This window comes from Culicoides brevitarsis, chromosome 3, assembly GCF_036172545.1.
Source record: "Culicoides brevitarsis isolate CSIRO-B50_1 chromosome 3, AGI_CSIRO_Cbre_v1, whole genome shotgun sequence".
Classification (NCBI taxonomy): domain Eukaryota; kingdom Metazoa; phylum Arthropoda; class Insecta; order Diptera; family Ceratopogonidae; genus Culicoides; species Culicoides brevitarsis.
In genome coordinates this window covers 8,571,336-8,597,175 of record NC_087087.1, presented here as the reverse complement: position 1 = coordinate 8,597,175, position 25,840 = coordinate 8,571,336, and the positions used below count along the sequence as shown (strand labels likewise).

Genomic DNA, 25,840 nt, shown 5'->3' with positions numbered 1-25,840 from the left:
GGAGATGTTTGGTTCTTGGAATTTCAAGTAAGACTGACTGACAATAATATTTTGTTTTTTATCAATATCTTAAAAAAATTGATAAAATTATAAAAACATGACTTGTATGAAAAAAAATTATTAACAAAAAAGTTACGATTGCTTATTTTTAATCAATTTCTTTTGTTCTTTTCTGCAGATAAGAGACCAAATTTTGCCAAAAATGCATTTCGACACCTTCCATCCGAGATAACAGCTGATCAAAACACTTCCGAGAATCATCAGATACACATCCCAGTTGAAATATTCGATCATTGTTAGCTTCATCGCCGGCGACTTCATGAAATCCGGATTGCCGTGTCGCAAAATGTACTCGATCCAATATTTACCCGTTTGAACAGGTGTCATTGGACGATCTCGGAATCGATGAGATAAGGTTTTGGCTGTCGCAGCAAAGTTCTTATCGTCTATGACACTGTTGATGGTCGAAGATAAGGATGCAGCTGATAGATTTTCGTAATCTAGCTTGACAGCGATACCGCGTTTAATGAATTTGTTGATGTTGGTTCGTTGGTCGCCGAATATTGGGATGCCAATGATCGGGACGCCATGATACACTGCCTCTGTGGTGCTTAATAATCCTCCATGAGTGACATAAGCCTTGACTTTTGGGTTGGCAAGGATGTCATTTTGAGGTAACCAATTAGAAGCGAAGAATTTGGTCTTTGGAATGAACTCTTGAATAGTTGATTCGTCATCCCATTTGATGATTACAGGAAGTTTTGTCTTTTTTAAACCTTCAATGATGATTTTTTTCTTTTCCAGATCGAGATCTTTCATTTTCAAAGTTCCGCCCATGCAAAAGTAGATCACGCCATCTTTCGATGAATCTATGAACTTTTGAAGATCAGTAGGAAGAGGATTAACAACGTCAGGGATTTGCATTCCTCCGGTTTCAATCATGTTTGTCATATAAGGCATCGGGCGATCAAGACTAAAATGACTATTCACAAGCATTAAAGGAACTGCATTGATCCTTACTTCGTTGCAAGTCTCCTGAACATTCGGGAAAAGTTCTTCATGGTCCTTTTTATATTGAAGTTTTAGGATTTCAAATAAAATTCTGCTCAACCAATTCGTTAAAGTATTTATCAAACGTTCTTTGAAAGACATTTCATCCGCAATCGGCAATAAGATGTTCGTCACAAAAGAATCGTGAGCATAAGCTCCTGTGTAGTATTCCATAACTAAGGTCATTTTTTGTGCCGAAGTAATGACAATTGGAGCATTTAGCTCTTTGCCAACTCCGAGAAATAAAGGATTTTCAGCAAAGTTCATGAGAATGACATCTACATTTTTGGAAGCTACCATAGCTTTATATTCGTCATTAACAAGGAGAGCTTTTGTTGAATTTAAGGCAAATTCGTTGAATTTATTAAAGTATGAAAACATGTTGAATACCGATCCATCTTTTGCCATCGTTTTTTTGAAATCTGAAACATTATTTGTTTTATTTTTCAGAATTTGAATTCTATAGAATATTTTGACGGATAAAAATTATAAAGCTAATATATATTTACTTTCAAAAATTTCAACTTTTGAAACATATTTAAGCTCCAAAACGTAAATTTTTAGTCAAAACTTATTCTAACCTCAAAATTTGGCGGGAAAATCAAAATATGCATTGAGAACAGTAGTTTGTTTACAAACTATCAAATCCCAATGCATATTTTGAATTTTCCCGCCAAAATTTTGATTCAAAAGTTTTTCGATTCTGAAATTTATTTTTCTAATTTTTAGTAAAAATAAAATTTTATTAAAAAATAGCCTTAATTTTTCCCGCCAAAACTATTTTTAAAACTTTTACGATAACTTTACTAACCATCTAAGCTTGCAAGATTCAATTTGACTTCCCGATAGTTTGGCGGCAAATTTTTCGTTTCAAATCCCGTGAAAACTGTCACATTATGTCCATCCAAAGCAAGTTCCTTCAACAAATTTTGGGCAAATAAGTAATGAGACTTTATATCAAAAGTATAAATTCCCATAATATTTGCAGCTTGAGTAACTCCGAGCTGCCATGTAGCCAAAATTATGAAAAATAATTCAAAAATTTTCATTTTAGCTTAATATAATTTACGAAGAAGATGGTTGTTTCATGAAATTTCAAGTAAGACTGAGTGACGATAATATTTTGTATTTATCAATATTTAAAAAAAAATGATAAAAGTATCAAAACATGACTTGTACGAAAAATTTTATTGACAAAAAATTTACGATTTCTTCTCTTTGAAAACTTCCTTTTGGTCTTTCCTGCAGATCCGGCAGAGCCGGGACCAAACTTTGCCAAAAATGCATTTCGACACCTTCCATCCGAAACAACAGCTGATCAAAACAGCTCCGAGAATCATCAGATACACATCCAAGTTGAAATATTCGATCAAGCTGAGTTTCATGGCGGGCGATTTCATGAAATCCTGATTTTTGTGTCGCATGACATACTCTACCCAGTATTTGGCGGTTTTTGTTGGCGTCATTGGTCGATCGCGAAATCTTTGGGATAAGCTTTTGGCATTTTGAGAGAATTTTTTATCAGTTATCACGTGATTTATTGCAGACGATAAGGATTCAGCTGTCAAGGTAGCGTAATCGACTTGCACAGCCATATCAAAGTCCATGAATTTTTTGATATTGTTGCTTTGATCGCCGAAAATTGGGATGCCAACAATCGGGACGCCATGATAAACTGCTTCTGTAGTACTTAGGAGACCTCCATGAGTGACATAAGCCTTGACTTTTGGGTTGGCAAGGATGTCATTTTGAGGTAACCAATTGGAAGCGAAGAATTTTGTTTTTGGAACTGAACTCTTGAATAGTTGATTCGTCATCCCATTTGATGATTACCGGAAGTTTGGTCTTTTTTAAACCTTCAATGATGGAATTTTTCTTTACCGAGTCGAGCTCTTTAAGTTTCAAGGTACTTCCCATACAGAAATAGATCACGCCATCTGTAGCTGAATCCATGAACTTCTGAAGATCGTTCGGAAGATCATTAATTTCGTCTGAAATCTGCATCCCGCCAACTTCGATCATGTTTGTCATATAAGGCATCGGGCGATCGAGACTAAAATGGCTATTAACGAGCATTAGTTGAACTGAATCGCTTATCGCATCCCATAACGAGCCTTCTACACTCGGAAAAAGTTCTTTGTAGGTATCTTCTTGGGTCCAAAAATTGAATCGCATGAGGATCCGAAACACCCAATTAACCACAGTGTTCTTCATTCGAATGAAAAAAGTAATTTTCGGGTCAACTGTGAGCATTGGATTAGTTACGAACGAATCATGAGCAAATGCTCCTATATAATACTCCAAAAAATAAGCAAGTTTTTGCGTGGAAGTCATCACAACCGGCGCCTTAAGTACTTTACTGATGCCCAAAAGGACGGGACTCTCACTAAATCCCATAACAACACAATCAACTTCGGTTTTGGAGTTTATCAAAGCTTGGAGTTCATCGTTCCAAACAACTGCTCGCGAACAATCTCTCGAATAATCCTGAAAACTGTTCACCGAAAGTATCAAATTGAGGAAAGATCCGTCTTTGGTGACACTTTTCTTGAATTCTAAAAAATTTCTCATGAAATTTCATTCAAAAAATTCAAAATTGAACATTTACCATCCAAGCTAGGGACATTAACAACGACCTCTCGATAGTTTTGTGGTAAATTATTGCTCTTGAAACCCGTAAAAACTGTCACATTATGTCCTGCCTTCGCCAATTCCTTCAAAAAATTTTGCGCTATTAAATAATGGGACTTCATATCCATCGTGTAAAGCCCGATAATGTTCCCTCCATTACTGGATGATACAAAAATCGCGAAAAAACAACAAATTTTCCACAAAAACATGACAAAATTTAATTCTAAACGCTCCAAAAACTAATTGCACACTAAAAATTGATGCGATTTGTAAACAACTGCGACACAGTTAATTGATAATCACACAAAAAGTGGATTTTTTGAAGGAAATATCGCAAACGTTCAATGTACGAGATAGAATTTCGGTAAATTCTCTTCTGTATGTGGTCAATATCATTATTTGTATTGGTACACTACTCACTGTTTTATTGCCGTTAACTCTACGTTCATCAATTTTTATAGATAACGCGGTTCAATTCAAATAGCTCAAGGTCCGTGACGTCATTAATTACAATTGACACGGTGTTACATACCTAAAAAGAGAGAAAAATAGAGAAAAAATTGTCAGTCATCGCTCTTTAATCTTTTGTTGCAACTTTTGTGAGAAGATATCTAAACTCGGGCGAAACAAAACACGCAACGATGTAATAATTATAAAACTTTTAATGAGATAGTTTCCTACTGTTTCCTGGAGGTTCTTTGGAACAAGTTCACGTACGTGAATTATTTTACTCACGAGCGCGAGTGAATGAGATTAAATTGCATCCATTTTGTCGTTGCTTGATAGTTTAAAGATGTTACGAAGCGAAAATGCGGAGATAATGAGAGGCTTTGGCACACAATAAACAGTGTTTGTTTTTAATTATGAGACTTTGTAGCAAATATTGTTGTTGCTTTTTGCTTGTTATGTAATGAGAGAAGGTTATATCATAAGCAGCTAAGAGGGAGAGAAAACAAATGATGTAAGTTACATCAGAATGGCAGAGATGGAAGTCTAAGAGAGAGCTTTGAATTGGAAATCAAATTAAGATAAAAATTGAAAGGTAAGTTTTTCGAATCTTTTCTCATATAATTTTTTTAATATTATTTTTTTAATATTTAATATTATTTTAAAATTTATTTTCAACTTTTTTTTTTCTCATTTCCAATTAAAAAAAAAAATTTTTAAATAAGTTAAAAATTTCATAAAAATTTTAGATTTTTTTTTCAAAATTTAAATAAATTTAATTAAAAAAATTTAATAAATAAAATTTTTAAAAATCATAAATTTAAAAAAAACTACAATTTATATTGTAATTTTTTTTAATATAATTTTTTTTAATTATTTTTTTTTTCTAAAATTTTCATGAATTTTTTTTTCTTAAATTTTTAACTTTTAATTTCAACTTAATTAAAATAATCAAATTTCAATGGTTAAAAAAATTCTTGGTTCAAAATGGGCAAGTTGATCAAAAATTTTTTTATATTTTTAGGAATATTTATTACAATTTTTTCTTAAAAACAAAAAAAATATTTCAACAATAGTTAATTTTTTTTAAAACTTTGTCATTTTGTATGAAAAAGTATACTATTAAAAATTTTTTTTTTTACAAAATTAGAGTTTGAAATAGAAGATTTGTAGAAAAAAATCATAAAATTTTCTAACAATATCAGGAGGATGACTAAATTTGGACCCAATAATCGAAAGAAGTACATAAAAATTCAAAGGAAGAGGAATTCAACTATGACATCATCTTTAATCATGGAAGCCTGAATTAGCAGCCATAGACTGAGAAGACCTTCCTTCTGAATTATCCTTGACTGATTTTCAAAACTGTAGTCAATTGTTTATTTTTTTAAACAAAGTAAGCCAAATGTAACTCAATCCTGAGTTTGATAAAAAGGCAAAAAAAGGATTTAAAAATTTTTAGATTGTAAAAATTTTTTCTCAGAGAAAATGTGTATACTTCGAAACTCGCAAAGGTTAAAACATTTTAAAATTTTTCAATGGGTTTGTTTTAAAAAGTAAAAGCACAAAAAGAATCAATTCTAAAAGCAGTTATTCGTAAAAATCGTGAAAAAATAAATTTTAAACTTTGTACAACAATTTAAACATAAAGGCACTATTAGATGCTCAACTACTTTATGTACATTTGTTTAAAAAAATATTATTCTTTGATTTCTTTTGTCAAAACAATTAAAATGTTACGTAAGAATACGTTAGAAAAAATACTCAAAAAGCTGTAAAAATTTTTATTGCATGCTCAACTCGTCAAAAGAACAATCCAAAGTACGAGCATTCCCGCCTCTGTTCCAAACCCATTTTTCTCGCTTATTCGACAAAATCATTTTCCCGCACGATCGCCACTTCTCCCGCCAACAAATAAACGAAAAATCATGAATCAACAAACATATTCGACCAATCATTTCTGATTTCATCGTGTGTTCATTCGCATTCGCGCGAAAGCAAAAATTGAGAAGAAAAAAAAAAGAAATCTCTTATCATGATCACAAATGAACATGAATCAACTCTACAATAAATCTGTCTATTTGCAGTTGATTACATTTTATGATTTTTTATTGTATTTTTCGCCGTAGTATTTTCCGAGAAATCTCGTTCTTTCTGTGTGTGTGAAATACCGTTTCTTTGCACGAAAAGCCGTGTATAGATTTCGCATTAAAGACTTGTTTTTTCCCAATAATTCAAGTAGGATTTTTTCTCGACTTGCTCTTGCTACTTTTTCATTTTATAATTTTTCTCTCCTATTATTTTTCTTTCGTTCTTATCTTTTTTTCCAAAGAAATGAAGCGACGAAAGGCGAACGGAGAAAGCAAGTCAGTCAGTGAAATATATATGGAGCTCTTATTAATATTTTATGATTAGAAATAAATTGCTTCGGATATTTCAAGAGCACCATTTTTTCTGTCTAGCTTGTTTTTTTTCTTTTTGGTTGATTGTTTTTCGAGACTTTTTGATTTGATTGCGTCATCATATCGCAAAAAAAAGTAAAAACATAAAAAAAGGAAAAGCGAGTTATAAATAATTAATAAATTTCAATCTATAAATAAAAAAAGAAATATTAAAAAAAAATTAAAAAATATTTAAAAAAAAAATATTAAAAAAATAAAAAAAAAATTTAAATGTTCTAAAAATTAGTTTTCAACTTCTAAAATAATTTTTATTTATTTATTTATTTTTTTTTATTTTCATAAAAAAATTTAAAAAAAATTAAAAAAAAATTAAAAAAAAAAAATTAAAAAAAAATAAAAAAAAATTAAAAAAAAAACAAACTATAAAGTATGAAACAAAAGAAGAAAAAAATTTAGGCAAAATTTTTGATTTGATTTTTTTTTGCAGATTTTTGAGCTAATAACAATCAGGACGTCAAAACTAACATTTTTCTCCATAAAACATATGCTCAGAAACGAATACTTTTCTCAAACATCGATCGCATCCATATTTTTGAATGGAAATACAATATAAAAATTTAAAAAAAGAATCATAATTTATTCGTTTATTTTAAATGCACATCCATAATAAAATAAACAAAGAGAAGGGCGAATGCCAGAAATAAAAGGAAAATTTTTCTGATTTATGAATCAAACAATTTTTCGTAATATAAATTAAAACACTTAAAATTTTTACGAGTAAATTGCGAGTTGCGTACAAAGACAAGAAGGCGTCTGTCTTCGAGTGAGTAATTTTTCCATTTGTTATGATTAATATTTCTGTAAAAATTGTAGGAACTCACACGCGATTTGGCGTAAATATTTTCTTTAAAAAATTTCTCGGTAGGAAATGAAACACCTGCCACACGGAATTTTACAAGCGGAAACGAAACTTTTAAAGGTCATTAACAATTTTGATAGAAACGCAAAAAAAAAGTTGTCCAAAAATTTTGTACATTCTTCGAAACTTTCATTTATAGAAAAAAAAATCGAAAACTTTTCCATTCTAACTAACACAAAACAAATAAATAAAGAAAAAAGAAAAATTATATTGACCCTTGCCTCGTCGTCGTACCAAGCACGTCGTTCTCGCTTTTCATCTTCTTTCAGCTATCTGTTGTTGTGTTATGTCGACTTCGGAATTTTTCCATTGTTTGAAAGTCATTTATTTTCATATTCATTCATTTCTCCCTCATTCATTCACTTTCATAATAATAATAATATAAAATAATGAAATTTTGTCTGTGACTCAACTCGAGCAGAAGAGAGAGATTTTAATAGAATCATTCGTAAAATGTATATTTTTTATTATTATTTGTCTAACAATACAATGAAATAATAAAAAAACATGTAAAAGCAAGCTCAGTCGAGTATGAAGAGGAGTGATGAATATGAATTCATCAATTTATAATCAATGTAGTTTTTGTTAGAGTGTTTGTGACGTAGTTGAAAGGGTCAATTTTTTATTATTATTTATTTTGTATTTAATTAAAAAAAATTAAAATAAAATAAATAAATCAGAAATAAATTAAAAATTAAAAAATTTTTAAATATATGTTTTTTTTAACAAAAATAAATAAAAACGTTTTTCAAAAATTTATTTTTTTAAAAATTAATAAATAAAATTAATTTATTTAATTAATTTATTAATATTTTGAAAATAAATATTTGAATAAAAATTTAATTAATTTTAATGAAATTTTGAAAAATTCATTTAATAGAACGAAAGTCTTTAAATAAAAAAATATTTTAATAGGTACATTAAACAAAAAAAATAATAATTGAAAATATGTTTAATATAAAAATTGAATTTAAAAAAAACCATAAAAAAATTAAAAATAAAATTTTCAAAAATTTTAAAGAATTAAAGTTAAAAAATCAAAACTTAAAACATTTTTTTTTTAATTAAATTATATTTTATTATATTTTTTTAATGGTCATTATAATTATTATATATTTTTTTTAAATTAAAAATTTAAATTATTAATTTTTTATTTTTTTTAATTTAAATTTTTTTAAAAAATAATTTAAATTCGAAATTAATAAACATTTTTTTAAATTTAAATAAAATTTAATTTAAAAAGTTAATAAAAATTTAAAAATATTTTAAATATTACAAAAAAAAATTTTTTTCTTATAAGCCTTAAGTATATTTTTAATTAAAATATTTTTCAATTCTTTTTTTAATGCATCTTGTTATTTTTTTCTCGATATCTAAAACTCATGTTCCTTCCTAACCAATAAATTTTTTATTTCGTGTGTCTCGACTATCATTCAATTAATCTATCAGTCACCTTTTGTTGTTTTTCTCCATTGTGTCATCACAGAATAGGTAAAGCTTGTCGCACGTGCATTGTATACCACTTCCTCTCTCTCTACATCTACGACGATTTATTACATTTTTTTTTCATTATTATTCAATAAAAATATATCATAAATTACGATATTCATGTGTGTGATGATCAGTTTTCGACATATAATCCACAATAGTGTCACTCATAACAAACAAACTCGCAAGTATATGAGCTAAAAATAAAATGAAAAGGTGTCACATTTTTATTATGTTTCCTCCATGTACGCTGTCTGTATTGTTAATGGAAGTATACGAGGAACACGTTTATTATTTTATTTTATTATCCTTGCACGTCACTCGTCCTCCATCATCATCATCATCACCATCAGTATCATCACGACTGTGTTTTGTGTGTTTGTTATGTAATGTAATAAAATAAAATATAAACGAGATTGGAGAGTTGCTGTTCTAAACAGAACGAATTACTGTACCGCTTTTCAATGTATTTTTTAAAAAATTAATTTTCTTACTCCTCGAAAAAAAATTTTAACATTTTATACTCAAAAAAATTTTTTGCCAAATCATAAATTATTTTTCAATTATTGGAATGAGTTTTCTTAACAAATTTCTAATTTTTCACATTTTTGTACTCCTCAATTAAAATTTTAGATTTTTTTTTATATTTTTTATTAAATTTTTGAAAACTTGTCTTTCCTTATTTTTGTAACTTAATTTATAATTTTATTTTTATTTGCCTAATTTATTTAAATATTTTCGTCTTTTGACATAATTTTGCCAATAGTAAGCAGTATTTTACTTTTTCGTACTCCTCAATTAAAATTTTATTTTTTTTTATTTCTCATAAAATTAATTAAAAATTAAAAATATCTCAAAAATGTTAAATTTTAAATTAATTTATTTTTTTTTTATTTTTTTCGCCAATATTAAATATTAATTCACTTTTTATTACTCCTCAATTTAATATTTTCATCATAATTTCACATTTTGATTCTCCTCACACATAGACATAATTTTTCTATCAATTGCATGAATTTTTCACATCGAATGTAAGCATTTCACATTTTCTTACTCCTCATTTCACAATTTCATACTCCTCAACCCAAATTTCATTTTGAAACCAATTTAAAAAATGAATTTTACTCCAAACTCACAAACAGACGAACTTTCCAACTTCTTACCGCATTTTTTTCTTCGAAATGCGGTAATAATAAACAAGTAGCAAAAAATCTAAGCGCCACACGAGCCAAAGTGCGAATAGGTAAGAACAATCAAAAATTGCTCTAGCAACTTATTTATGTATGCGGATGGCATCGTAAGTCAATAATAATGTGGACAAGTCTCGGAATGAAGTCAAGTAGGTACGAAAAATGGCAAAATCACACAAACACTTCACACACAAGGAAATAAATTCAATTGAATAAATAGGATAATAAAATATTTAGAAGGAAATGAAGTGAAAGAAAGCAATTTTGAATTGTAATTTATATGGAACGTAAGTGGATATCTGTTGATGTTGTATTTCCTTGACAAAAGCACTCGCACGGGGAGGGGGACGTTTTTTGTGTGATTTCATTCAATTCAATTACAGGTTTTTTTTTCGAGAATAATAACACTACTAATAAAATTCAGACGACGACGTGATAAAGTGCCAATAAATGTCGCAAAGCAACTCGACGTCATCATAATATTTGCTCAAAATTAGAACAGCTGAGACAACAAACTTGTGCCAGGCACCTTGTTCGAGAACGTAAACAATAAAAATTAACCGACATCTGCCTCGAGCGTTTCTGTGGAAACAACGACGAGACGTCTCCATGCATTTGAAGGTTAATTTTTTTTTTTAATTTTAAAGTAAAAACTTTTGAAAACAGTCGAAATTGGAATTTCAGTGAAAAAAGTTGTTTTTCTTAATTAAAGTTGCTTTAAAATGAAGCTTTTAATAACTTTATTAATTTTGTTCGTTTTGATAATTTTTAATTTTTCTTTTGTTTTTGGAGAGCTAAATGACATTACCGATGAAGAAAATCAAGCATGGGAAGATTTTAAAGTAAATTTAAGATTTTTTTTATAAAATTATTAAAATTCATTAAAAATTTTTTTTTCTTAAAGTTGAAATTCGATCGTACTTATGATCCAACCGAAGAAGCTGATCGCAAGGAAATTTTCATCAAAAATCGTCGCAAGATAAACGAACACAATGAAAGTTACAACCGCAAAGAAGTCTCTTACTTTATGAAAGTAAATCAATTTGCCGATTGGACCGTGGATGAGTTCAAGAAAATGTTTGGAAAACTTGTAAATTGGTTCACAAAATAAAAGTCTCTAATTAAATCTACTGAAAAAAAACTTTAAAATGAAAATTCACTTTGGAAAATTAGGTTTTGTAAACATTTTGTTTTGTATAAATTCCCTCGAGTAATAAATCATATGCAGCGCCAGGCGATGATGCTGCGATGAAAGAAACATTTACATTTCTGTTGTTGTTGTTTTCAGTCATAAACAGATAGATAAATTTTGTGCAGTTGAAAAAAAATGTCAAGAAAAAGTTATTTTAGTACATTAAATATTTTTGTTAAATTTAGCAAAAAAAATGTTTCAAAATTGATTTTGGGCTTTTGATGAGTATAAAAGAAGATCAAAAGTAAAATTTTTTCAAAAAAAAGAATTTTTAGAAAAATTTTTTATCAAAAAAAAAAAAAAAAATTGAAATTTCTTACAAAAAAAATTTCTTTTTTTTTATCGAATTTGCTATAAAACTTACTCTGAGGAGTATTGAAATGTGAAATTGCTACTAAAATAATCCCAATGCACATTTTAACTTAAAATTTCGTCAAAAATTATGATTTTTTCTGTTTTATGAAACAAAATTTTATTTGAGGAGTACAAAATTGTTAAAATAGTCCCAATGCATATTTTAAAATGTGTCTTAAAAAATGAGTTAAGCCCAATGAACATTTTAGACAAAAAAAAATTAGAATGATTTGTTAAAATGTTCATTGGGTTCAATTTAATTTGATTCAAAGACACGTTTCAAAATATGCATTGGGACAATTTAAATGAAAATTTTACATTTTCGTACTCCTCAAGTCACATTTTGTTTCATAAAGCATAATTTTTGACGAATTTTTGAGTTGAAATGTGCTTTGGGATTATTTTAGGAGCAATTTCACATTTTCATACTCCTCAAAGTAAATTTTACCTCAAATTTAAATGTGCATTGGGATAATTTTAGTAGAAATTTCACATTTTTATACTCCTCAAAAAAAATTTACCGCAAATTTTGCAAAATAAAAGAAATTTCTTTGAAAACTTCATTTTAGTGAAAAATCTAAAATCGATAAAGAAAAATAAAAACTTTTTTTCGTCACAAAGCTTTTATATAATTTACAAAATGAGAAAACTTTCTCATTTTTTGTTCGCTATGACAAAAAAAAATTTGCACCATCCTCTTTCGTATCGCGTTTTCTCTTTTGTTTTTCGACAAAACAATATTGCGTCACCGACTCCGCAATTCTAATAAAAACAATGTTCATTGGAAATGCAGACAATATGAATCAATTATTAGCCGAGAGGCATTCTATCGCACTTTTAGTCGAGACACACCTTGACACTCCTCTTGTGAAAATTTTATGCAGTCTTCTTCTATATTTAACGGCACAGCTATTTTCGTATGCATTTCACTCTTGTTTTTCGATTTTCGTAAAGTTTTGCGAAAATTTTCATGGCAATAAATTTTTTTTTCTCAGCTGCGAGAATCAGGTCACGCTGTAGAGCCGAAAATAAAATAAAAGGAAGATTTTCGATGACGACAACGACTCTTCTCGGGATAAAAATAAACATCGTGTACACTCAAAATAATCGATAAACTGTTGCATGTATAAATGGTATGTACGAACGTCTGTCACTTGTTTCGTGTGTAAATGTAACTAAACTCCATAATTCAAACATATTTTACGTCGTAGTCGTCGCACACGTGTAGTTATGTGGAAATTTTGAGCCAAAATACACCGAGAATATTTCAATCATGGTTTTCACAATCAAGGCTACTACTGAGTAACAATTTGTGTGGTTGACTGGCTGCCTGGTTAGATGAGATAACAACAAAATAAAGCGAGATGATGGATCTTTAAAATTTTAATTAATTTTACAAGTTTCGTCAACAAAAAAGCTGCAAGCGCCAGCCTAGCAACGTGATAATGCTAATGATAAATATTTACTCTGCACACCTTTTCGCTAGTTGTGCGGAAGTTGTCGATCCAGCGTCATCGTCAATGAAGCCAACAATATATATTGAATTAATCATCGTACGAAAATTTCCAAAATTTTATTATTATTGTTATTATTAGGAGAACTATCTCACGTTCGCTTAGCCCATTATCATCAAACAAAACGGTTTCGAGCGAAACTAAGTGAAAATGAATATTGTTGATCGTTGAACGAGCAAACGAGCAGCAGCAGCCTCGATGTCTGATAACATGTGTCTGTGGTTTGTTATTATTTGGAAAATATATCGATATACTCGAGCGAGTGCTTTGGTTGGATATTTTAGGCGAACTTTGCTCTTCGTATGCAGATTTTAGGTGTTGATTTTATTATGCTTTAGTTCACGATGCTTTTAAAACGTTGGTTGGCTGTCTTTTTTGCTGGAGAAGGGAAAATTTTTCAACGAGAGGATAATCCGGTGACAACATGACATTTGGTATCGTTGAGTTTTGGATCGAGTTTGGATGTGAAAGGATAAAAATCTAAAATAAACTTCAAATGAATTCGAAGAAATTTGTTTGATTTTGATAACTTTTTTGCTTATTCATCACATTTTTTTAAAAAAGTAAAAAATCAAAGTTAAAAAATTGGATTTCAAAAACATCCCAGTTGACATTTGAAAATAACAGATCAGTTAGATCTGAAATTACGGTAACAAAAAAATTATGAAGATATTTAAATTTTTTAAATTAAATAAATTTTCATTAAATTTTTATTGAGAAACCAAATTTTTAAATATTTTTATAATTTTAATTATAAAATTTAAATTAATTAATTAATTAAAAAAATATAAAAATAAAAAAAAATAAATTACTAATTATAGATAACGAGGAGTATAAAATTGAGAAATTTAAAAATAATCCATTGGCAACCCTGTACTTTAAAAATCTTTGACGTCTTGTCAACATTGGTATTTTAAATAATTAATTATTTAGAAAAAAACTCCAAAGTTAGAAGAATTAAAAAAAATATATAATAAAAAATTTAAAAAAAATATTTAAAAAAAATTTTTGAAAAAATAAAAATTATGAAATTATGTTGAAATTATATTTTATAAAATTTTGGAATAGTTTCAGGGTTGCCAAAATTTTTTTTTCAATTTTTTCTTTTATTTTAATTTTTTTTTCAAAATCTGAAGCAAAAAACTATTTATTTCATTTAATTTTTTTTTTAATTAAATTTTAAATTATATTTTTGGTCGCAGTTCGAATCGACTATTTGTCTGCTGATCCTCGGGGAGTGTCTGAAGAGCGATTACAACGGTTTTATATTCATGAGACACTTTAGACAACAAAATTGTGACAATATCCAATTCCGGCAAATTCCCTCCTGCAGTCTTGTATTCGTTCAGCAGTTGAGTTAACAATTGAGAAATTTAAAAATAATTCATTGGCAACCCTGTACTATTAAAAACTTGACGTTTTGTCAATATTGTCTTTGAAAATAATAATTAATTATTTAGGAAAAATTCTAAAAGTTAGAAAAACTTAAAAAAAAAATCACGTGAAAAATTTGAATTTATGCTGAATTTATATAAAAAAAAATATGAATTTCGAAAAAATTTCAAGGTTGCCAAAATTTATTCTAAAAATTTTTTTTTTAAATTTTTTCTTAATTATTTTTTTATATATTTTTCATAATCTGAAGCAAACTAATTAAACTAAAAAACTTGTTTTTTCAATTTAAATAATTTTATGTTTTAAATCGGGAAAATAAATGTTAAAACTGGGTTAAAACTATTTTTAAAAATTTAAATTAAAAAAAAAAATATAAAAAAATTAAAAGAACTTTTACAACAACTCTTAAAAAAATTAAAAACTCATAAATCTTCTCATCATAAATTTCCCATTATCATAATTTTTTACGAGTTTACAAGTACTTTTCCGTCATAATAATTGGACCAAAATTCACACTTCTTACATTTCTTCCTCAGTAGTCTATTTCAAGGTAAAAAAATAAGAAAAAACATGATAATAGTAATTTTAGCATAACACAATTTTTTTTCTCGCCCTCACATCGCGCCGTTGTAACAGTAAATTAAAAGAAGTGAAAAATTCGATTGGAACTTGGCCAAATCAAAAATAATTTTATTTTATTACAGAGATACGGAAAAATTCTGCATGCAGTTACAAACTTGTTATTTGTCATCTTTTTAAGATTTTTTTTTAAACTTTTTTTTTCATATTGCAGCCAACTTTTTTTTATTGACGCCGCTTTAAGAGAGCAAACGAACGATCGAGTTGATGGGACACTAGATGCATTTTAACTCAATAAACCGTAGTTGATTAGACTTTTTTCGTCGACGTCGTCGTTCATTGTGGAGTAAAAATGATTTCGTTATGACAAAAACGTGCTTAGCATCGTCATCATCGGCAGTTGTTGATGGATTTTTCAATACAAAAAAAAAAAAAAATAGTGGGAGTCAATTCAATTTATTATTGCTCAGCTCTCAGTTTGTAATATGCAGGACAAACAAAATGAAAACGATGATAATAAATTCTATTCTGGTGCAAAGTTCGTCATTAGGGCGAACGTTAAATGCAATAAGCTGTTTGTGGAAGTGACGAGATTGAAGTATGGGACAGCCCAACTTAATGACACATCACAACGATAATTGACTCTTGTTGCTTTATCAACTTTGTCAACTCTTTTTTTTTTGTACCTTTTCCCCCTCGTCTAACCTCGCATCGATTGACGAACGTGAATATTCATCATCATTCTTCAATGGACAATGTCGATACGATAAATTGGATGTGGGTTATTAGTTTGTAAGTTCGTTCCTGGAAATCATGGCGACGATGAAAAAAGTTTACCATAAATACAAAAGGCAAAGGAAACCCTCAAAATTTATCTAGATGACAGTTAATCAACCCTAAGTGGCCATTTGATAGGGTCATTTTACAAAATGAAACACCTGTGTGTGTGTCCTGCGTCCCGTAGTTGTTTGTTTTTAATAACATTTGTGTGCACAACATTAGCTTTTGAGGTAAATATTTGTTTGGAAGTTTTAGATCTTTATCTTTTATGGTTGTCGTTTTAGTCCATTTTCTGTCGACCGTTCTGTCGAATACAATGTGAGATGTAAATCAATAGACTTGTGAATAAATGATGATTCAATTAAGAGTCTGTCTTCACGTTCGTTTTGCAGCAATTCGGTAAATACGTGTGCTTAGAGAGCACAAAATAAATGGCAATTACCGGTGTGTTTCTCCTACAATTTCAATAATGATCTAATTTAAATGATTTATGATTCGAATTTCCTTTTCAGGTGTGCCCTTTACAATTTATTTCGCAGGCATCGACTGTGGTTTGGTCCTTTTTTTTACCGCAGTTTGAATGGTTTTTCGATAAAAATGTGGGAATTTTCCCGCCATGCTGTCGATCTGTCAAAACATGAAATATTTATAAACAAAGAATGAGACGAATGGAATTGATAAATTTTGATCAGCTGATGGTATTTGTTTACATTCAGGGTTGCCAATAATTTTATTTTTTAGTTTTTAATTTAAAAAATCATATTTTAACAATTTTTTTAGAAATTTTCAGATAAATTTAAAAAGGCTTTTATCCAAAATTTAATATTTTAGTTTTTTTACTGCAGTTTGGCCAAAAAATTAAAAATTTTAAATTTTTGAATTTAATTCGATAAAAATATTTATAAAAAAAAAATGAGACGAATGGAAATGATAAATTTTGATCAGCTGATGGTATTTGTTTACATTCAGGGTTGCCAAAAATTAAAATTTTAATTTTTTGGATAGTTTTTAATCTTCATATTTAAACTTTTTTCTTGAAAATTTTTCAGAAAAATTTAAAATAGGTAAATAGAAATTAAAATTTTATCCAAAAATGTTAAAATACGATAAAGTTGCTCTTTTTTGTTAACTTTTCAATCGTATTTTAACCTTTAATGATTCAACCAGTTGATTTATTGATGTTCATTATCGATTAATCTCTACTCTATTATGACTAAAATCAGCAGAATTTATTGATCTATCGCCTTATGGCTTTTAAAGCTTAATTTTCTTTAAAAAAACGAAAAATTATAAAAAATCCTATCATCCGGTTTTCTTTTCATTCTTTCTTTCTCCTCTATTTTCTGCTCTATTTTACTAAAGTGTGCAACAATTTTCCTGCTATTATCTTCAAACGAAGGAAAGAAAGATAAGAGACAGCCAAAACCATCACATAGGTACACACATATAGTTAAAAGGTAGGTAGCTTTCCATCCAACTACTGATACTATATTCTTACACAAAAACAAAATAAAAGGATCAGAAGCAACAAATTTTCAAACACACTCATCGTGCACTGATTTTGACAATTTAATCCTATCACTTATCATTGTTGTAACTTTGTGTCGCTCCGCTCGTTCGCCCACCCGCCTCCTGATGTCGCAATTATCGCACAGTTTTTGCGCACTGTCACAGGAGATATTAAGTCTCCATCGGTAAAGAGATTCCGTAAGTAATGGGAAAATGTGAAAAGCAGCGACGACGACGACACATTAATGCCGCTTTTGAATATTTGATACGTCTTTAAAAGTTAAATGGAAATGTTTGTTGTTGTTGTTTTTAGCGCTGCAAAAGTAAATATTTAATCCTGCTTTGATAGTATTTTAGATTCCTCCTTGAACGGAAAAGAGACTTGTGTTGTGATTGGAAAATTCAGACATTTACAATTTTGGAATTTAATTAATGGAGCTTATTTGTTTGCAAAATAAACACTTGAAATATCCAGGTAAATAGAATTTGATATTTTGCCTTGGCAAACGGATATCGATTTTGGATATTATGATTTTCATAAACTATATTTTGCAACGTATATTAAATGGAACAGATGTGTTTTTGAGTAGAAAATGGATTGAAAAACTAATTTTGTGAGAGAAGATCAGTTTATAGTTCAAAGTTTGCTCAACAGAGGTCTCTTTGAAAAGATTTTTAGTTAAAAATACTCAACAGATGTCGCTTTGAAAACATTTTTAGTTCAAAATTACTCAACAGATGTCTCTTTGAAAAAATTTTAGTTCAAAATTACTCAACAGATGTCGCTTTGAAAAGATTTTTAGTTAAAAATTACTCAACAGATGTCGCTTTGAAAACATTTTAAGTTCAAAATTACTCAATAGATGTCGCTTTGAAAACATTTTAAGTTGAAAATTACTCAACAGATGTCGCTTTGAAAAGATTTTTAGTTGAAAATTACTCAACAGATGTCGCTTTGAAAACATTTTTAGTTGAAAATTACTCAACAGATGTCGCTTTGAAAACATTTTTAGTTGAAAATTACTCAACAGATGTCGCTTTGAAAACATTTTTAGTTGAAAATTCTACATATGTCTCACTGAAAATAATTTTAGTTAAAAATTACTCAAGAGATGCCTCTCATAATAAATTTTCATTTGAAATTCCTCTCTAAAAACCTTTTAAGCTGAAAATTTTTCACTGAAACATAATTTTTAACATTGCATACCACGTGCTTTTCATATTTTACATTCACAACGTCAACCTCACTTTACAAAATGTCCCATAAGTGTCCTCTTTAACCATTTTGTCTGACATCAGATCACCGTAATTGAGTTAACAGTCATCGTAACTTGTCATCTTCTTTCATCATCATTTCATCATTGCAACATTTTTCCTACAGTCGCTTCTTAATTAGGGACATTTATTTACTCTTCGTCGTTCACTTTTTATTTTTCTAAACCGAGTCGAGAAACGGAGTGACGAGGAAAAAAGGATTCCTAAAATAAGGTAAAATTTTATTTGTTTTTTATTACCTTTTGAATTCTTGAGTATTTATCTGAGTTAATCAAATTATGTAATCACTTAAAGGATCCCTTTCCATTTGTTGTCGTCGTTCCTTTGAGGCGCGCAGGTAAATTTTTCGTCTTTTAATGTTGCGTTGTCTCTTGTTGTGTCTTTTTTTTTGCCTCAACTCGTTCAGAAACGAAATTTTTAAAGGAAACTCATGTTTTTAAATGAAAAACTTTGAATAAATAAAATATAAATGTAAATGTTAGAGACGTGTTTTTTACCGAATTTAGTTCTTTTTTGCAGCAAATGACATTGAAAAGCATATTAATTTTTTTTTTGAATAAAAAAAAATATATAAAAATTACAAGATACAAATGACATGATTTGCTTTGACATACACATTTGAATGATTTCAATCGGTTCGCATGATTAAGTTTACCGGAATTCGAGCTGCGATGATGACTAGGTTGGAATTCGTTCATATGAAATGATTAAAAAGCAGCATTCAAGGACAATTTTTCAAAAGAATTTTTTTTGCATATTTTTTTTTCAGTAAAAAAATTATTTTTAAAAAATAATTTAAAAAAAAATCTAAATTAAAAAAAAAAATAATAAAAAAAAAATTAAATAAAAATTTAAATTAAAAAAATAATATTATTTAAAGAAAAACTTTGATATTAAAAAAATATTTTAAAATAAAAATTTTACATTAAAAGTAAAATAAAAAACAAAAAAAATAATAAAAAAATAAATTTAAAAAAAAAAAAAAATATTATTAAAAGAAAAACTTTAAAATTAAAAAAATATTATAAAATTATAAAATAAAAATTTTAAATTAAAAAAAAATAATTTAAAACGTAAATTAATAAAAAAAAAAATAATTTAAAATAAATATTTTTAATTAATAAAAAAAATGTTTAAAAATAATTTTTTTTTAAATTTTTGATAAAAAAATTAAAACGAATGAGAAAAAATATCAATTTCTCTCTCCTCTTTTTTTTTAAATTTTTTTTCACGAATTCAGCAAAAAAAAAATTGAATTTCCTTCAGTAACTGTCCTTCATTGAGTCATCAACAAACTTCTGAATTCCACATCCTTTCAATAAAACGTTAAAATACTGTCCCTTCCGGTGTGACAGTTTTTTTGTTCGTCATAAGCAATGCCAACAATGTTTCCATCCAAATTGATAACCGATATTCAGTTAACCAGAAGTAACCAACCGACAATGTTCAATCATTCATCGTTTTATTCGAACATTGGCATCGTCGAACGTCGTCATATAAAACGCATGAAATGTTTTTAATTCGTCCCATTAAAATATATTTCTTCATGTTTGTTTGCAAAATAAACAAATTTCCATAATATTGATCACATTGTTGTTACAGAATCACTTTTGCAGGTCGTCCTCCATAGAGAGAGAGAGAAGGCACTTTTATTGACAATAATAAATCACACACAAAGGCAGTAGTAGTAGTTTGCTATTGATTTGCCAGATCAATGGAAATTGTGTACGCTCAAGTTCGACCATAATTGAATCAATTGAAGTAACTTCAGACAATAGTCAATAATATGTGAAATTTATAGAGAAATGTGACTACATTGTGTTAGTTTTTTGTCTCTATCTCGGATTTTATGGATAAACCAGAATAAGGTAAACAATGGCGCGGTATCTTATGTGGTTCATTTGATTGAAAAGTCATTGTGACCTCGAGCCAAAGATACTTGCCAGATGTGCAAAATCCAATTTTTTAAAAAGGTAAGTGCAATTTTTGGAAAAATTATCCAGATTTCAAGCTACGTAATTTTCAGGAAAATTGTTGCTTGGAAAATTTTTTTAATAATTTTTTTATTTTTACATTTTTTGATCAATTACGTGCCTAATATTTTTATAATTTTTATTAAAAATAATTTAATTAATAATTTTTTTATTAAATATTCTACTAATTTATTTTTTTATAATTAATTTAATAAATTTTTAATTATAAAATTATTTTAAAAAATTATTTTTATTTTTATTTTTTTCTGCAAATAAAAAATAAATTTAATTTTATTTAATTAATTTTATTTTATTATTTATTTTATTTTAATTTTTTTTAATTAAATTTATTTATTAAATTTTTTAAATTAAATTTATTAAATTAAAATTAAATTAAATAATTAATTAATTAAATTAAATTAAATAAATTTGAAAATTTTTTTTTACAGTTTTTTAGTACATATTTAATTTTTTAAAAAAATTATTTAAATGAATTATTTAATAAAAAACATAAAAATTTAAAACAGGAAATTTTTTAATATGGGCAAAAAATTTAAAATTAATTTATTTTTTATATTTTAGTTATTTTACTTTTTAAAATATTTTGATATTTAATGAAAATTTTAAATACTTTTTTTTTAATTGCATCAACCTTAAATAATAAACCAACCTCTTTTGAACATAAAAAGGTCTCTCACTGCCAATAAACGAACAAAATTCTGCAAGGGATGCGACAATGAAGTAAACTATAAAACTACAAATGGACCGATATATCTGCTTTCCGGTAAAAATAACACACAATGGCAAAGTTTTTGTGTCTGTAAGTGAGGCAAATGGGATTCACACAACGTATGCTAGATTTTTCATTACAGATATATTTTTTTTTTACTTTTTTTAAAGTCCACATGGATTTCTCCTTCACTCTCAGCCAAACACAAAGGCCAACGATTAAAGGAGATTTCATAAATTACATATCGATTTTTATTTATTTATTTTTTTTTTACCTTTTGTTGTCGGATTTCGTTTCATGTCCAAAAAAGAAGCTGAAGATTAAATTAAATTGGACAGTTCATCTGAAGATGAGGAAAGGAGAAAGAAAAAATTGTCCTTGACTGTTCTTCGTGCGAATTTGTGATGACGTAAGTAAACAAACAAACATTGATCGATATAGCCATCAACTCTCAGGTCACTCTTTCGGAACATGATAATTAATTATCAAGGACGTTTGTCGACGAAAACTTTTTTTTTGTGTTTCACGAAAATCAACAACCTTTTTTTCGTTCGTGTGAATGAATTTAGCAGAAAATTTCTAATAATAGAATTTAAATGAATATTTAAAAAAGTCTCATTAAACCTTTTTTTTCGGTATTTAACTAAACCACAAAAGCTTTAAAAAATTTAGAAAAAAGAAAAGAAGCGAATTTGGTCAAGATATCAGGTAACAGGTGTGTGAAGTCAAGTCTAAATACGAAATAAGAAGAAAATTTAAAAGGACATGTGATTTAGGAAAAATGACCAAAGAAACAGAGGAACGGAAGTGAAACAAGGAAAAAAGGTAAGAGAAAAAGAAATTTTATTTTTTAAAGGGGTTTTTTATGTTTTGTGTAGGAAGAAGAAAAAAAAGTAGAAAGAAAGGGATAAAATCTTTACATTTACACAAATGAGCCTCAATTTATATTCAACGACACCATTTTTGTGTATAAAGATGGTATTTAATGTGCGGGGGAGGCTATTAGGAGGTACAAGATTTGCGGTAAAGATTGCGTTCGATTATTATGGTAAGTAAACTTTTCTTATCTTTCGTTTATGTGACTTTCAATTATGACCAGATTTTTTTTTTTAGATTTTTTCGAGTTCATACTGATATGGGATCGATTCAGAAATAGTTTTTATCTTTGGAAATCTGAATTGGAATGACTGAATTTCTACTAAAAATCAAGTTTGGCTTGAAGTTCATTTTTGACTCAAGGACAAAGGTCAACAATTTACGAAATGAAATGGATTAACCAACATGGATTCGATCATGAGTGCCTTGTAGATGAGTTCTAATCAAATTTTTTCGAATATCTCCAGTTCAGGATTGTCAATTTTAAGCATGGAGCTTAAGCTTGGAGGAAATCTTATAAACCCTGAAGGTAAGTAAGCATTAAAAACTCATTGAGGAGCAACAACCAACTTCGACCATCACAAAATCTTCAAATAAATTCAGTTTTTTACAAGAAAGCATCACTTTTCAACGAATTGACTAAAACCTGTGATATTAATGTATTGACATTAAGTCAATTTATAAGAAAGTCAACTATGCAGATATCAAAAAAGCCACGCACGAATTTGTGAAAACCAGATTTCGATCTCACTGATATACAGAGAATCAACATCATCCAATAGAATGAACCTACATTACAAGTAACAAAGGCTGAAAGATGAACCATGAATCGAATATATCAATACGGAATTGTTCATCAAAGTTTTCTTCAACGCATAACAGGCGAAAGCCCTTGGCAAGTCTCATATACATAAAATAATGTTTGGGGTGAAAAAGTAATCGATACAAGATCTCCGGCATAAAAAACCCATCTTTTCAAATAAAACCATAAAACAAATCATCTTACCTGACACTGCGGCAAATGCTCCGTCGCCTCCGGTCGTTTCGCCTTCCATCCCAGCAACGGCGGAATGCATATCAGCGCCGACATAATCCACACTGCGGCAATCATAAAAGCCGCCCTCGCTGGCGTCCGCTGCTTCAAATACTCAATTGCCTGCGTTATACTCCAATACCTATCGAGCGATATGAGGCACAAATTCATAATGGATGCCGTGCACAGCAGCACATCCATCGCGCTGTGCACATCGCACCACCAATTCCCGAAAATCCAGTAGCCCATGAGCTCGTTTGCCAGCGAAAAGGGCATTATGACGAGTCCGAGAAAAAAATCCGCTACCGCGAGACTCGCAATGAACCAATTCTGGATATTTTTGAGAGATTTTTCCGTCATAATGGCAATAATGACGAGCATATTGCCGACGACAATGATAATCATAAGGATTGTGACAATGATGGAGGCGACAACGATATGCGGTAGGGTATAACCGCTCGGATAGACGCCATGAATGATCGTTTGATTGGCAAAGGTATCGTTGATGCCAAGACCATGGATCGCACGCAGCGGATCGCGCAGCGTCGTATTCACCATGGCCAAGAAATCATCTGTGGATATGTTTCCCGTGGAAGAGATATCCATGATGAGCCAAAAATTTCAAATGCTTGTTTATTGAAAATTTAAATGCATTCGCCGATTGATTTATTATAGCTTGTGTTAACTTTCCTATGGATATTATTATTTATATTATTTACTCAGTAGACGTCTAAAAACCACAAAATGCACATTAATAATAATTAAGCCATATAAATTTAAATTGCTTGTCTATTTTTAGGATCGTTGTATGTTAATTTTTTTTTAAAATATTTTCTTTGTTTTTTTTTATTTTTTTACGAAAGTTCCGTTAGGCCCATTTCAATTCCATCATCTTCATGCGACTATTAAAGTAAATAAACAATTTAATAGTAATAATAATTTTACGATTTTCATGTTGTTGCTGTATAGTTGCCGCTGCTAGATTTACCGTAATAAATTTAATTTGTATTTGCGCACTTCAGACGGACTTTTTCATCTTTTTTTCTTTATTTTTCTTTTATTTTATTATTTTTATTATTATGACTCTTGCCTCGTCTCATTAAAACTGTGGCAATAAATATTTGTAAGCAAATTAATTTTACACATTTTAACTCTTTTTAAAATTTATTTACTATTAATTGTGTTGCTATTTGAAATGCACACACTGAGATGACGACACGACGTGAGAGATGAGAGAGAAACACGCAAACCGTTGTGCACATATTATGTTGCGCCGATATTTGTTAACAATTAATTTTAATATTTATTTAATTATTTTATGTGTTTGTGTGTAAAGATGCCGTACAATCATCATAAATTATTTAAAGTCAATCATTTTGCCGCGTATAATTATTGTTCTTGTTGCTTTTGTGTTTTCTCGTATACAATTTTGTTGTTTGTGTTGCAATAAAGCTGTTGCTACTGATCATCGGTGAATTTGCATGCATTTTATAAATAAATAAATATTTGTTGTTTTATTGGCTTTTTACAATTGGCTGCATTTTTAATTAAATCAGCGCGTAGATGATTTTTTGGTCCCCTTTCGGTGCTGCTTGGTGAATTTTGTTTGCCGCAACAACTGTGAAAAGAACAAGAAAAATATTTGTTTTTAATCAAAATTCGAGTAGTAATACAGAACAATAACAGGCAAATTTAATTAATGTTGAAGAAAGAAAAATTTCTGTTGACATCAGACAAACACTCCCACTAACCTACATTTTAACGTTTTTTTTTTCAACAAAATTCTTTTTGTAAAGCAAATCCTGTTTATTTCAACACAAAAACCGCGCCTGAATATACAAAATAATTGAATTTCATGTAAACGAGAGGAATTGGAAAAGGTTGTTGGTTTGGGTAAGAACGATCGATTTTCGCGGATTTCTTAATTTCTTTCACTTTTACTCTTAAAAATTATTTTTTGATGTATTTTGAAACTATTTTTGAATGATTCACGATTCAAATTATATCTTACATCTGAGTTTAATTTTTTTTAAATCAGTTAAAAATATTCTAATTCAAATAAAAATATTAAAAGACCCAAAAGAGGTCTTAAATGAAATTTCAGGAGTCAAGAAGATTTTTTCAAGTCAAGAAGAGTTCTACGAGTTTCACAAAATATTTTAAGAAAATAAAACTTGAAGAATTTTTTCTTTTTCTGAGATTTTATGAATTTTTTGAGACCTTAAGGACCCCTGAGACCTCAAATATTTAATTTGATTTTGAGTTTTAATAATATTAAATACCTTTTAAAAATACAAAAATTACGAAAAAAATTAAAATTTTAATTTTAAACATTTTTAAGACCCCTTCAAACTACTTCTTGGACCCCAAATTCTGAAAAAAATAGCCTTACGTATTTTGAAAAATTTTCAACTTTCTGAATTCTAATAGATTCAATGAATCTTAGTTTTTATTGGTTTTTATAATTTTTTTTACAAATTTTAATTTTTTATAAAAATTTGAG

At 28.4% G+C, this 25,840-nt stretch overlaps 3 protein-coding genes across 3 annotated transcripts in view; all 3 read right to left on the bottom strand.

The window, feature by feature from the left end:
• The window catches only part of LOC134834121 (alpha-2C adrenergic receptor), an 89,594-nt gene extending 64,699 nt beyond the window's left edge, over positions 1-24,895 (bottom strand). The window contains exon 1 of the mRNA XM_063848672.1: positions 23,311-24,895. Within this exon, the coding sequence (XP_063704742.1) occupies positions 23,311-23,943 (633 nt within the window). The 5' untranslated portion in view covers positions 23,944-24,895. The remainder of the gene's footprint in view (positions 1-23,310) is intronic.
• On the bottom strand, positions 69-2,099 carry LOC134833275 (UDP-glycosyltransferase UGT5-like). Its single transcript, XM_063847541.1, has 2 exons — positions 1,862-2,099; positions 69-1,472 (listed from the first exon to the last, which is right to left on the bottom strand). The coding sequence occupies exons 1-2, from the start codon at positions 2,097-2,099 to the stop codon at positions 133-135; spliced, it is 1,578 nt and encodes a 525-aa protein (XP_063703611.1). The 3' UTR covers positions 69-132.
• Positions 2,165-3,950, bottom strand: LOC134834123 (UDP-glycosyltransferase UGT5-like). Its single transcript, XM_063848673.1, is given in 3 exon segments — positions 2,165-2,831; positions 2,833-3,605; positions 3,659-3,950. Coding segments are annotated over 3 exon segments (1,503 nt in total). The 5' UTR covers positions 3,810-3,950; the 3' UTR covers positions 2,165-2,252.
• Positions 24,896-25,840: the final 945 nt, after the last annotated feature.

What these genes read in the sequence shown, in the direction of transcription:
- LOC134833275 (XM_063847541.1), bottom strand. Translation starts at nt 2,099, where the DNA reads ATGAAAATTTTTGAATTATTTTTCATAATTTTGGCTACATGGCAGCTC. An exon ending in GAATCTTGCAAGCTTAGATG is followed by an intron (nt 1,473 to 1,861) that starts GTTAGTAAAGTT and finishes ATAATGTTTCAG; the next exon opens with ATTTCAAAAAAACGATGGCA.